Source organism: Electrona antarctica (genome assembly GCF_951216825.1).
Source record: "Electrona antarctica genome assembly, chromosome: 7".
NCBI lineage: Eukaryota > Metazoa > Chordata > Actinopteri > Myctophiformes > Myctophidae > Electrona > Electrona antarctica.
In genome coordinates, this window is record NC_136812.1 from 36,449,892 (window position 1) to 36,463,713 (window position 13,822).

General features: G+C 44.7%; 1 protein-coding gene across 1 annotated transcript; it reads left to right on the forward strand.

The window, feature by feature from the left end:
- Positions 1–4,237: 4,237 nt before the first annotated feature.
- Positions 4,238–13,822, forward strand: nrl (neural retina leucine zipper; the record flags this gene model as incomplete). Its single annotated transcript, XM_079505022.1, has 4 exons — positions 4,238–4,867; positions 5,246–5,518; positions 11,704–11,913; positions 13,652–13,822. 4 exons carry the CDS (start codon positions 4,238–4,240, stop codon positions 13,820–13,822), a joined length of 1,284 nt encoding a protein of 427 aa, XP_079361148.1.

A 13,822-nucleotide genomic window follows, 5' to 3' on the forward strand; every position in this document is an offset into this window, starting at 1 on the left:
TAATACACAGATTGACTCGTAGCTATAGGCTAACTATAGGCAGTGCGGTGCTCAGAGTCAGGACATGCAGGGGCTGCAAATGTGCCTGTTAAGAACAAAAACAGATGTTATGCCTGAAAAAACAAAACAACTATAATCCCAATTCAGAAATTTAACCACTTAAACCCTATTATATAGACCAGATCAGAATGTTTGTAAACAGACGTGTAGAGCTGTGTTTCCGGGCAGATTGTCCAGAACAATAGCTATGTCTAGTTTGTCAACCAATAACAATATCAGGGTCCCGGCCGTCCTTCAAGAAAAGGTTAATGAATAATACTGCTCCGATGCGACTCTGCCAGCGTTATCTACCCAGAAATACAGTTTTGGTTGTGGTGATGTCATATTGATTTGTTCTACACTTCCATTGACTGGGGTCTGCCAGGAAAGGTCCTCTCCTTTTTTCCCTCATATACACCAAATCTCCTCTCCTAAATAGCCCTTGTGAACTTGTAGAGAGACTACACCATGGGGTCGGGTTATAAATTAAACATAATACTACTGTAACACCCAGTCCTCTGGCATTGATAAAAAGGTATCTGGGGTGCCTTCAGCAAAATGCTGCTGCTAAGAAAGGAGATCACATTACCACGATTATTGCATCTCTAACTGTGAGATTTAGAATTGATCTTATAATACTGTTAATTGCTTTTAAATCTGGACAGGGTCAGGCCCCTCGCCATATTTTAACGGCATGATATGTGAGCCAGTGTGCCTCTGATTCTCAGATGAAGACATTATACTTGTTCTGAGGTCACTCTGGGCTGAGGACTGTACCTTCGTCATCAGTTGCGTCATCAGTGCTGTAATGACTTGACACTACATGAAGAGATCATGGGATGATGGAAGCATTGTTATAAAATTGTTAGTTTCATTGGTTGGTTACAACAACACCTGTGTGTGTACGTGGCAGCTCCAGTATGTGGCAGCGCTCTGTGGACATGCTGTCCACTCTGGCTGACATCACTGTACTTCTGAATGCCCACTGTGTGGCAGCAGAGTCTCCAATTCTAATGGCTATTGTCTGATTAGTTTGCCATGTTTAATCCATCTTGGTGCTTTTAATTGGTGATACTGTGCCAAGTATTCTATTTTATGTCCCCCCCCCCCTCCCTCCCCATGCAGGTCATTGATGTTTTATACCAACTTCTTTATGATAATATCACAATTTAGAACACATGGACGCAAGCACGCACGCACACGCACACACACACACACACGCACGCACACACACGCGCACACACGCGCGCACACACACGCGCACACACGCGCGCACACACACACGCACACACACGCACGCACACATGCACACGCGTTGTGCGCGCGCGCGCGCGCACACACACACACACACACTCACACACACGCACGCATGCACGACCTATTTTGACATTTTTTACATATTGAACCCTTGCTCCTCGTCCAGGTATAATAAGAACTTGTAAAGTGGGGTTTATAATTGGCTGTGTGTGCGTGCGTGTGTGCGTGCGTGCGTGCGTGCGTGCGTGCGTGCGTGCGTGCGTGCGTGCGTGTTGACTCAGTGTGTGCCCTGTTTTGGGCATGACAATAGATAGATAGATAGTTAGGTAGATAGGAAGGTAACTAGGCAGACAGACAGACAGAGAGACAGACAGACAGACTGTCTGTCTGTCTGTACAGGTAATTTTACTTAGTTGGCATTAATTAAGTATTAATATAGCATTAATTAACAATGAGTATTAACACAGACAAAGAGGGAATGAGTGAGGGAGAGAGAGGAAGCAGAGAGGGAGGGGGAGAGAGAGAGAAAGAGAGAGAGCAAAGGGGGGGAGAGAGGGAGAGGGGGAGAGAGAGAGGAGGGGAGAGACAGAGCGAGATCAGGGGATGGCTACGAACAGGGGATTTGCATCAGAGAGGGAGTGAAAGAGAGGGGGGCAGTGACAGAGTGGTCATACACACACTCACATGCGCACACACACACCCGCACACTCCCCGTTGTCTCTGTGTCCCCGGCCAAAGCGTGTCAGTGAGGCAGTCAGTCAAGTCAGTCAGTCAGATAGTCAGTCAATTATGTTGGTGTGGGTGTGGAAATGTTGAACGAAGCTCCCAGTCGTCTGTCCTCTCTATGACCAAAACGGTAAGATCACTTCATTCAGTTTGACCGGTCCCCATCCCTCTAGTTCCCTTTATCTGTCCACATGTTTCCTTCTACTTTTTTCTCTCCGTCCCTCCCAGCACCTCTCACTGTGGTGCGTGTCCGTCCATCGGTCCGTCCGCCTGTGTGCGTCTCTTTCTGGGACACTGGGCCCGCGGCCAGGTTGAGGCCTCCATGGAACTCATGGTTTTTCTGCTTTCTGTTATGTCATGTTTTAGACCAATGTGGTGGTGCCTGTAGTTTGGGCTTAATGAGCAGTGTGACCAACTGGAAGAATTATTACACATTAAAATACTTTTACTGGACCTGTACCGTCCATTTGGTTACAGTTGTACATTCCCAGAGTTACGAATGGACAAACTAACACTAAATTAATATTGCAAGTAGTCTATACTTTTATTTACCGAGGAGCCCTTTGCTGTTTTGAGTTTATATCCCTGTGTCACGTTAACAGCTACAGTATGTTGAAACTTAATAGTTTGATAAGACATGGGAATGTTTGTAAATTAGACCACTAAGACCTTTATCACCAATAGGCCTACATTTAATTCAAATATGTAGAATAACTAACTGACATGTTCAAAAGTAAGATGTTAATTTGTGGTAATGACAGTATGCACACTTGTCAGAGTAGTCACTATACATGTCAAAATTACTGCACTCTTTCAACACAATTAATGTTATTACTAAATTCATTTTGTTATGTTCTTTCCATTTTCATGCTTGAGTTATTTTAGAAAGAGTTGGGAAGGATTAATCTATAAACCGATATAATTATGTCCTAATTGGATTTAGTCGTACGAAACTTGTGAGTCTTTCTGTCAAAAATGATTAAGGCCTTTAAAGACTTTGCTTTATAGCTTTTTAGAATGCTTGAATTATGTGGCCAAGAGATCTTTCTAGAAATATTACAATGATGTGCCCTATTGTGTAGCTTCATCTGCCTCTGATATTAGTCATCTCATCTCAATGTTATTGTTTCATATGGAGTTTGAGATGTGAAACAGTTACCCTGGACTTTTTTAGGACGAGTCTATTACACAAGGCATATTTATTAAGTTAGAACTACAAACCTGTTATTTGCTTGTAAATTGTGTGATTACATTTTTAAAGTTGTATTAGCTTGCATGATTAGCTAATACAATCTATTTTGAGACACAGGTTTTCAAATCAGCACAAATGCAGCACACACTAGCAAGACTAAAAATATGTTCTGATGCATATAGCTTCAACTTTGTGATTCTGCTATACAAATAAAGAGTATTACTTTGCACACCATGAGAGAGAGAGAGAGAGAGAGAGAGAGAGAGAGAGAGAGTGTGTGTGTGTGTGTGTGTGTGTGTGTGTGTGTGTGTGTGTGTGTGTGTGTGTGTGTGTGTGTGTGTGTGTGTGTGTGTGTGTTTAAGGTGGTGAACAATGGGGGATCTGTCGAGGATTAGCAAGTTAATACTATAACACACAAACAGTTCAGACAGACATACACTTTAATACACACATTCATGTGTGGTGAATTCATTATAGTTATAGTGTTATAGTGTTACATGGATGGTCATCCATGTAACCCAGTTGAATCACTCATATAACATTTTTTATTTATATGGAAAGCATTTCTTATTGTAATTAATATTTTGTAAGGGTGTGCGAGTTGACTAAGCCACCTAATACATTGTCATATAATTTATGTAAATTAGTATGAAGTGGTCAAGTGAATGAACCTTTAACTAGCTTGTAGATCTGTGCTATTTTTGCTGAATGTTTGCCTATTATGATATGCCCAGAATAGGGAATATAATTATGGTTGAGACTCTTGCTTATAAAAAATAAATTCTCCTTTTGATCACCCTTCCGCAGTGGGGACAACGAGATAAGGGCACCGGGACTTGCACTTTGCCACAAAAGGAACCTCACTTAATCACCAGTCTGCCGCTGGACACCTGACCAGGAGACGGACATCAGTCCCGCCGTTGTGTATGGACTGCACTGAGACTGCGGAGCGGGTTGGCGCATGATCCTGACACGCGAAACAGCCCGGCCGCCGAAAACCCTGTTCACCCCCGCAGACGCAACATGTCGTCTCCCTCCCTCCCGATGCCCTCCCTGCCCCCTAGCCCGCTCGCCATGGAGTACCTGAACGACTTTGACCTCCTCAAGTTCGAGGTAAAGTCCGACACCCCTCCGCTCGCTCCTCCTTGCACGTACCCCAAGTCCGGCCTCCCCCACCATGACCCCTCCAGCTCCCCATACCCTGGCGGCCACCCTCCGCATGATTCCAGTCTGAACTCCAGCCCGTACAACTCCCTGCCGCCCTCGCCCACGCTCAGTGACTCCCACCCGCCCCCGTCCGCCTCCTCCTCACTCTCCTCCTCGTCCTCCTCCATCTCCTTCCCCCTCTCCGACAGCTTCACGTCTGGCATCAGCTCCCAGGGCTCCCAGGGGAACATGGAGGGAAGCCCGGCCCCCCACCATGGGGGGCCACAGGGGCCCAACCCCGCCTCCCTGGAGGACCTGATCTGGCTGGCGGCGCTGCAGCAGCAGTTCGGAGGCGAGGTTCCTGGGGGGCCGGCCTCTCTGTTGGGGTCCCTGGGAGGAGGTCCTGAGCGGGGGGACAGAGAGAGGGGGGCGGTCGGCGGCTTCCTGGGATGCGAGGACGCTGTGGAGGCTCTGCTCAACTCTGCCGCCGCAGCGGTCAGCTCACAGGTAATGATTTATTATTGAATATGGACAATATTCTGTATTTCAGTGGTTCTCAAACTTTTAACTCTGAGAGTGTACAATAATTAGAACCAAATGGACCCGCTTTGATTCATTTTCAACTTTGAAACTGCTCTATAAATCAAGTGTGTGGTTGCCAAAAATATGTCTCCCATAAAATGGAGTCCTGCTATGAATTCACACCCAGGTGTTGCAAAAACCGCTAATGAAAGATCATAACAGCAGGCTGTTGCTTTCTTTCTCCCTCTCTCTTAAATTAGTGTCAGATGTCAGATGTCAGATAAAGTCAGATGTATAAGCGGCTAGCCAAAGGTTTGATAACCCCTGCTATAAACTCTCTGCATGTCCCTTGTCCTCCCTCAGTTCCCGAATCTCTCCCAGAGCTCCACCAGTAACCTGGGGGACTCGGGCAGTGACAGCGGTGGCGACATTAAGGGCACCGACATGTGCCATCGCCAGCTGCTCTTCTTGTCGTCCGGACCTCCCAACTCCAATGCCGCGCAGACCTCGGGCGCCTACCCACAACCTCTCAGCCCCCAGGGCCGACTGCACCACCACCACCATCCACACCACCACCATCAGCATCACCCCATGCACGGCCATCACCACCACCATCACCACCTCCAACTCGGCCAGGTATACAGACAAACATGTTAAACTAGACAAAGTGTTCCTTGGGGCACAGGTCTCCACCAAGGCAGGTCAGGTTATGGCCTCCTGGTGGCGCTATAATAGGCCAATGTGAAAAGGGTACCATTTATTCTTACGCCTTTGAGGGCGTTGGTTGATTGGTTGATTGGAGGCATTTTGTTCCAAAAATGTGTTTGGCTAAAATCCACCTGTTGGTGGCGCTATAACAGGCCATTGTAAAGGGTGGGATATATTCCTCAGCCTAGTAGGAAAGTCTGTGAAAGATTTCACGTAAATTGCACCCTGCGTTCATGATTTGAGGCTTTTTGTTCAAAACGGGCCAATCCTGCAAACTTTGAAAGCCAATCTTAGCCAATTAGGATGGAATATGAAATATCGGACAGATCCGTCTTGAACACATAACTGTAGAGATATTGTGTAACGATTTGCAGGATTTGTGGACAGAATCTGGAGGAGTAATATAAAAAAAAATGTTTTTCAAAAGTTGGCCTCCTGATGGCGCTATAACAGGCCGTTCTGGAAATTTTGGGGCAGAGGTTCATCGTTGGCATCCAGGGAGTGTGTGTGCAAAATTTGGAATCGACCGGGTTAACGGTGCCGGAGATTAGCTGTACACAGACGGACACACACACACACACACACACACACTCACACACAGACTCACACACACACACGGACGGAGTGCAAAACATACTCTCTCCCCATGCCTTCGGCCTGGTGGAGACAATGAAGTGACGGTTAAGTTATAGGGAAAAGCGATAAAGCAGTAATAAAGCAGTGGTTCTCAACCTAGGCGGGTCCCCACTTGATTTTTTTTTTGGGGGGGGGGGGGGGTCCAGATAACTTTGAAGTGCCGATTTAATGACTTTTAAGACCTTTTTAATAACTCAAGAAAGAAAAGAGAAAGACCATTACTGCATCAAAATCAATCAACAAACTATGCTATAAAAATTGGCAAAACATTGGCCAAATTGACAAAGAAGAAAGTGGCAAACATTTGTGAAAATAGACGATTAACGACTATTTTCACAATATTTATCTGTGGAACCGAGTCAAACTAAATTGAATGCCTCAACTTCTACATTCCAAGTGCTTGTCAGGGTGGGAGGTCCCCAGTTCAAATATGATAATGTTTTGGGGGTCAAGGACTGAAGGTTGAGAAGCACTGGTATAAACGGCTGTTCACACCACACACTATAACTACGATTATAAAGATATTGTTTAAAAGATCGTTCTAACTCAACAAGTGGATGACTGAGTTCACACCACAGCTTTAACAAAGACAATGGTGAATGATACAGTAGTTATCGTTATAGCGCTTGGTGTGAAAGGCCCTTAAGACAGCAATTCTCAAAGCGGGATCCAGGACCCCCAGGGGTCCTTGAGGTGGTTCCGGGGGTCTCCAGCTAAAACTATTGGTCGTTAGGGACTATACGGACCAGAGAGATCATAGAGGATACAAATGGAATGGAGTTATAGGGGTCTGTGGCCTTAATGCAAACAGGGGATCTTTAAAATATAAAAGTTTGAGACCCACTGGTATAGGAAAACAGCATGTGAGGCTTCAGAGGGTGAGGTGAGAGAGGGATCACACACTAAAGGATTTGGATCAGGAGGACATTAGGCTGCGATTATGAGCGTCTGTGTATAGACCTAAGTATCACTTGCAGGATAGCTCTCTAAAACTATAGGAAAAGTGCAGCTAATTTTAATCTTTTATAACCACTTTTAATTTTAAATCCTTAGCCTATACTGTATTCTAAATTGTGAGCATAAATTACAAGCACACTACTGTACATACGCACATGATGTTTGAAGAAATCTCCTGCTCGCTGTTGCTATTTATAGACACGGCTAAGGTCTGCTTGTGGAGGTTTGTCGCGTCACAAGCTCTCAAATCCCTTTTGTCTCACAGCTCTTGCACTGAATGAACATTTTACTGTCACATTTTATTGTCACGTTTGAATGCGCTGTGCCCATGCTGTAGAGCAGCCTAGTGGGTAGAGAGTGAATGCACTGTGCCCATGCTGTAGAGCAGCCTAGTGGGTAGAGAGTGGCCGTAATAACAATACCGGCTCTGCCCAAAGTGTCAAAGTGTCCCTGTAATAATAATAATAATAATAATAATAATATTAATAGCTTGAATTTATATAGCGCCTTTCATGAACCCAAAGATGCTTTACAAAATGTACCAACAACAATCAACAACTATAGGCCATAAGCCTGAGAGAATCTGTGTCTTTTCAAGGACGCCTTAAAAGAGTCCAGTGTTGGAGCAATCTCTATTGGGAGAGAGTTCCACAGGGTGGGGGCTGCCACACTGAAAGCTCTGTCCCCTGTGTAAGACTCCCCGTTCCTTCCCTGTTTATCTAAGAGTTCAATAGCTGTTTGAATTGCAAAAAAAAGTGCCGGAATATAAATGTCAGTATGGTGACTCTGTAGGTGTCATTCTGTGGGCTTTGACTGGATCTTTATTCAAAGACCTGCCAGTCCTTGTCTGAGCGGCTCTCCACTGTTGAACCAATTAAGACTTTCTGAATGAGTGAGTAATTGAGACAAAGTCAAATCCTGTGAATGAAAATATACAGTCATCTGGGATGCCCTCCGTTCCATTTGCTCTGACTGGAAGTTCACTACAGGTCATCTATTGGCTTACCCAGAACCCAGAACCTTCAATAACCTGACATTTTCCAGAACCTGTGACGTTCTGTGATGTCTTTGTTTTGTTTTTGTTTGTTGGTTTCTATTATAAATAGAGCCTCTAAAATGCCCTTAAAAATAGCAAAAATAAACAATCTAATTATAGAAGCTCTGGGTTCCCAGCCAGAACACAGGCTTATAGTACTACGGTACATCCAGAGCAGGGCCCAAAGGTTCTGAGACCTTATCAGAAATGAACTTTTATGACATTCTACCACAACACACAAACCACATAGTGTGGCATACCTATGCTTTGACTAACACCAAACCACAACAAATGTTTTTTTTCTCCTTTTATTTTCTATCTTTAATTTTGAGATTTTTGTCCTGGGGATTGAGGGTGGAGGAGGGTGGGATAGTTTAGGGGAATAAGGTTTTTATTTTATTTTTTTGTCACCAACACTTAACACAGACCTAATAGTATATATCTGATTGCATGTCATGTGAAGGCTATTCTTACTTGATTCTTGAATTCTTTTCATAATTTGTGACTTATTGCCATCTACGCTCGCCCCTGGGCTTTTGTTTAAAAACTTGAATAAAAGGATTTGAAAAGAAAAAGAAAGAAACTGGGCTGTGAAGCGCATGAGATCAAACCCAGGTGTGAAATATGTTGAACGCCATGGTTCACTATTTTCTTGTAATCCATGAAGAGCCAAAACACTTGTATGTCTGTTTAAGTATCAAGTGGTCTGGAATGGTCTCTCACGGTGCTGTACAGCATGTAGAGCACAGCATGAGTGTGTGCTTATCTTAATATCTGCTATTATTGCTGTGTGTAATCCTGATCAGTGTCACTCACGCTAAATCAGATTACATGACAGATTATGGATCATGGAACATGTATCACAAAATGTGCCCCCTGACAGTCACTTATACACCTGACACACCTTGACACGTGTTGTGTGAGCACGAGGCCCCCCATATGCAGCGTGGCATTTAAAGGTATATTCAGTGATTTCACTTAATTCAAATATCACCTCTTTTTTTGTTTTGTTGTGATAATCCTCCCTACTATAGAGTGTGCTGACCATATAAGGAGTTCATCCCTGTCCCCAGTTAACCCCTGGGGTCAAAAAACCTTATGGTTTCGTTTTTGGCTAGGTGGCCCAGCCTTCATCCAATCAGGATAGAGAGGGGTCTTCCGCCAATCATGATCGAGCGGGGGCGGGTCTTGGTGTGTGTTGGAGCCAAATTGGCTTCCTATTTCATTTTGTTTTGTTTATTTAAATGAATGTTGTGAAATTGCTAATTAATGACATCATGTCACTCATGTGTCAGTCAGAGGGTGGGTGGTTACCTTGGTAACCCATTATTACCTGTCAGGGTGATGGCACTCAGGTGTGCAATAGGTGAAGCCAAACAGTTTTCGACCGTGACACTGTGCTGTTTGTTGCTGGCGGCATTCATGTCCTGTTTATATCAAGTGAGTTGATCTATGGCTTTATGTGAATAAATGGATTGACATAAATGACACAACTCTCTGGACATTGAATTTTATGTGCACGCGTCAAACTTAAGCCAATACTATTGCCCCTCGCTGTAGGACCTATTGGTGAGGCTCTACAGTGTGCGTGCTGTTGGCCTGTCGCGTGTCTTGTGCGTGCATGTGCACAAACTGCACATCTTGTTACCGGGCGGACTGGGGTTTTTTCCAAATCACCAAAATCACTGAATGCTCCTTTAACTCTATCTCTACCGCTAGCTGTTAGCTTAAACCCCAGTTCCCAGTGCCAGCATACGGGTTCACTTTAGAAGACAGAGTTTTCCTCCACAATGTAGAGGTTGCTTCCACTCTGTTACAAGTAAAAGTACTTGAGTAAAAGTACAGAAGAATTGGCATCAATATGCCCATGTATGGGCTATAACCCTAAATTATAGCTGCTATAATCATCAGGAAACTCCATATATGGCCATAAAAGGACAGACAGACAGACAGACAGACAGACAGACAGACACATACTGAGATCTCCATATGAGCAGAAAAGTGACAAAGACACACTGAAGGTACTGTAGCCTACCTGACAATGGGTACAACAGGTATTGTATAATCGGATGGGGCATGCATTCTTGCATCGTTCCAGAGTAGGCTGGTGTCTAGTTAGATTAAACTGTCGACCAACCTCATGCCCAGGTCCCCCAGGGGGCGCTTGTAAAAGGCCCTGGGGAACTGGGCCGATTGGCTCGGTCCATAGGCCAGCCATGGCTCAGGGTCAAAGGTCAGGGCCAGATTACATACAGTATGACGCGTAGTGAGCTCATAGATTGGCAATTTTCGACCAAGATAAGCGTCTCCGCCTCTGATTATGTCACCTAAAACATCTCCCTTCTTCCTCCAGTGAGTCAAGGAAGCTTTGAGAAGGAAGAGAAGTGGTCATGTGACTGGGCTGCGCCATGACACTTTCATGGACGCTTTCATGGGAGCCAAACTACCCGGAAGTTTGGCAGAATGAGAGCTCAGTGACCAGCTCATGAACAAACATTATTTATGAATGACTGAGACCTTTTGTAAAGTAATCACTTCTGGAAAATAACAGAAGACATGTAACACATTTGCCTCCAGCACATGTATGGTTCACTCACTAAATATGATTCAAAGTGGAACGTGTTCCTCAGTCATGTTGCAGGTCCTTGATGTGATCCATGGTCAGGCAATGCCCTTTTGATTGTTTACTGTATTAGTATACATATGATACGGTTGATGATGCTGTGTGTTTGGTCGTGTAAACTAATTTAAACTTTTAATTTGATTTATTTGTATTTTTATTTGTTTATCTTGTCTATCCTTGTTTTATATTATGTTTCTGTGTTCATACATAATGTCCATGCATACGTATTCTGTTGTTGTTGTTGTTGCTTGTGTTTGTTTTTTCTGTTTTCTGTTTTCTGTATTTGTAAAAAATCCAAATAAAGTACTGATCATAAAAAAAGAAGACATGTAACACATTATTGTCTGCTGTGTTGCTTTTCGATGTGTACACTGTAATTTTTATAGAGGTATGGTATCTAAAGAGCACAAAGTACCTTTCTGAACATACCAAGTATCGCGATACTTCCCACCGTTTCCTGTCTGGCAGCCAAACTTGCGATACTTCGGAGCCAGAAACGATACCTGCTGCTGTTTAGATCCTCAGATAAGATTATATACTGTGCACTCTGTGCACATCGAAAAGTAAGTGATTAGAAAACAACCTGTGATATGTCTTCTTTTATATTCCTGAACCGATTATATGACAAAGGTCTCAATTGTTCATACATAATGTTTGTTATGAGCTGGTCCAGCCGGCTCCATTCACTGCCATGTATTCATTGCACTTCCGGTGTGAGTTTGGCTCCCATGAAAGTGTCCATGAAAGTGTCATGGCGCAGCCCAGTCACGTGACCACTCCTTCTCAAAGCTTCCTTGCAGTGAGTGAGTCACTGTGTCAAATTAACACTTTAATGGCTTCTTTGTCTGTTGGCAGTGTGCAGTGGACGATCGTTTCTCTGACGAGCAGCTGGTGAGCCTGTCGGTGCGGGAGTTGAACCGACACCTGCGCGGCGTGAGCAAGGACGAGGTGGTGCGCCTGAAGCAGAAGCGACGCACGCTGAAGAACCGAGGCTACGCCCAGTCCTGCCGCTACAAGCGTTTGCAGCATCGCCACGCGCTGGAGTCTGAGAAACATGTGCTCACGCAGCAGGTACACACACATTATACAGTGTACAGTATACTACACACACACACACAAACATACTGTAAGTACATGTACACAACACATACACCAATAAGACGCCCTGAGGTCGCGTGCACGCATCCACCTGGGTGACAGCAGACTGCTGGGCGAGCACTGGAGCTTTGGCATGGGGGGTCAGATCAACATATGGAATGAATTCTGTACTGGTCATATATGGAGCGTGTCTTGAGTGTACAGGGTTTGATGAGGTCAGATCAACATATGGAATGTCAGCTTCAGAAACAGGTCAGCTTCATATATTGAGATCTAAGGGTGGCAGCCCCAATATACTTTGGGGCGGGCCTGTCTAGAGTTTGAATGGACAGTCAAAAGGGAGACATAGAAGAGAAAGGACGGGTGGGGGTGGATCAGCTCCATATATGGAGATCTAAGGGTTTGAGGTTTGAGGTCAGATGTAGAGTCGCTGGCCGGCTCCATATGCAGATCTAGGTGATGATCCAGTCTTCTCCATCTATGGCTATCCAGGGTTTGATGAGGTCAGTGTCGTGATCTTCATATATGGAGACGGCCATATATAGAGCGTTTCATGAGGCGTGATGGACTGACGGCCATATATGGTGGTGTGACGTGTCACGAGGCGTGATGGACTGGCGGCCATATATGGACCTGACCGATGGACGGGTTTTGCAAGTTTCATAGTAATCTGTGACCTACAGTACGGTCGTGATAACATAACCATGCGTATAGACTACATTAGTAGTGGTTCCTGGAACCACCTCAGGGGTCCTTGATGGTATTCCAGGGGGTCTCCAGCTAAATTAGTTAATATAGCATAAAGATGAGTTCAACCACTGTTTTAAAACTTCGGATATTGTGGTGCACTGGTGCATTGTGAGTAATCATTTATTTATATCCACATAAGCGATACAACAGTCAGCAAATCTTGGACAAATACACACACACCCCGCCATATTTGGCGGCCACCGATAGTAGAAGAAGTTGGAAGCCTTTCTATGTACATGTCCAAGGCTGCCGGTGGGTGGCCAAAAATGAACACAACTAGATTGCGATTACAAACTACTAGCTCTGTGATGGTTTGGAGGAGAGGCTGGTATTTACTATTTAATGATTTTGTTCATAATAGCTTCCTCTAAGCTAAAGTCAAAGGTGCGGGCCACTTCAAGAATGGAAACTGATTTGGAGCCTTCATTGACAACAACAACATCTGGTGTGTTAGCAGAGAGATGTGCAAAGATGTCAGGATAGAGATGAAACATGGAAGGTTTGACACAGGAATGTTTGTACATTCTCACAGACAGACAGTGTAAAATGGTCTCCTGCATGTAAAACCAGACATCTACTCACAGCATTACAAATTGGTTTCTGATATCATAATGGTTATCATCATCATCGTTCGTGTATCATTATAATACATCAATGCGTAAATGCTCAACTCATTATACAACATGCCCAACAGAATGAGAATGCGAAAATTAGAATCTAATCACATGCTCTCTTTTGCTCTCTCATGCGTGGCATACCTTTCATTCTTATTCTGACACTGAGGCCTGATTTAAACTGAGTTGCATGATCTGCTATTTCCGGTGGGTGACACAATGTGCAACCACCTCACATAATACACCTCATGCAGTGATGACAGTAATGACACCATCTCTCTCTCTCTCTCTCTCTCTCTCTCTCTCTCTGTGTCTGTATCTCTCTCTCTTTCTCTCTCTCCACACAGTTGGAGCAGTTGCAGTGCGAGCTCTCTCGGGTCATGAGGGAGCGGGACGCCTACAAGGCTCGCTACGAGAAGCTGGTCAGCGCCAACCACGGGAGCGGCGGCGAGGCACCCCCACCCGCCGCACAGCGCCCCAGCAACCCCACCTCCCCGCCCCCCGACTACTTCCTTTGA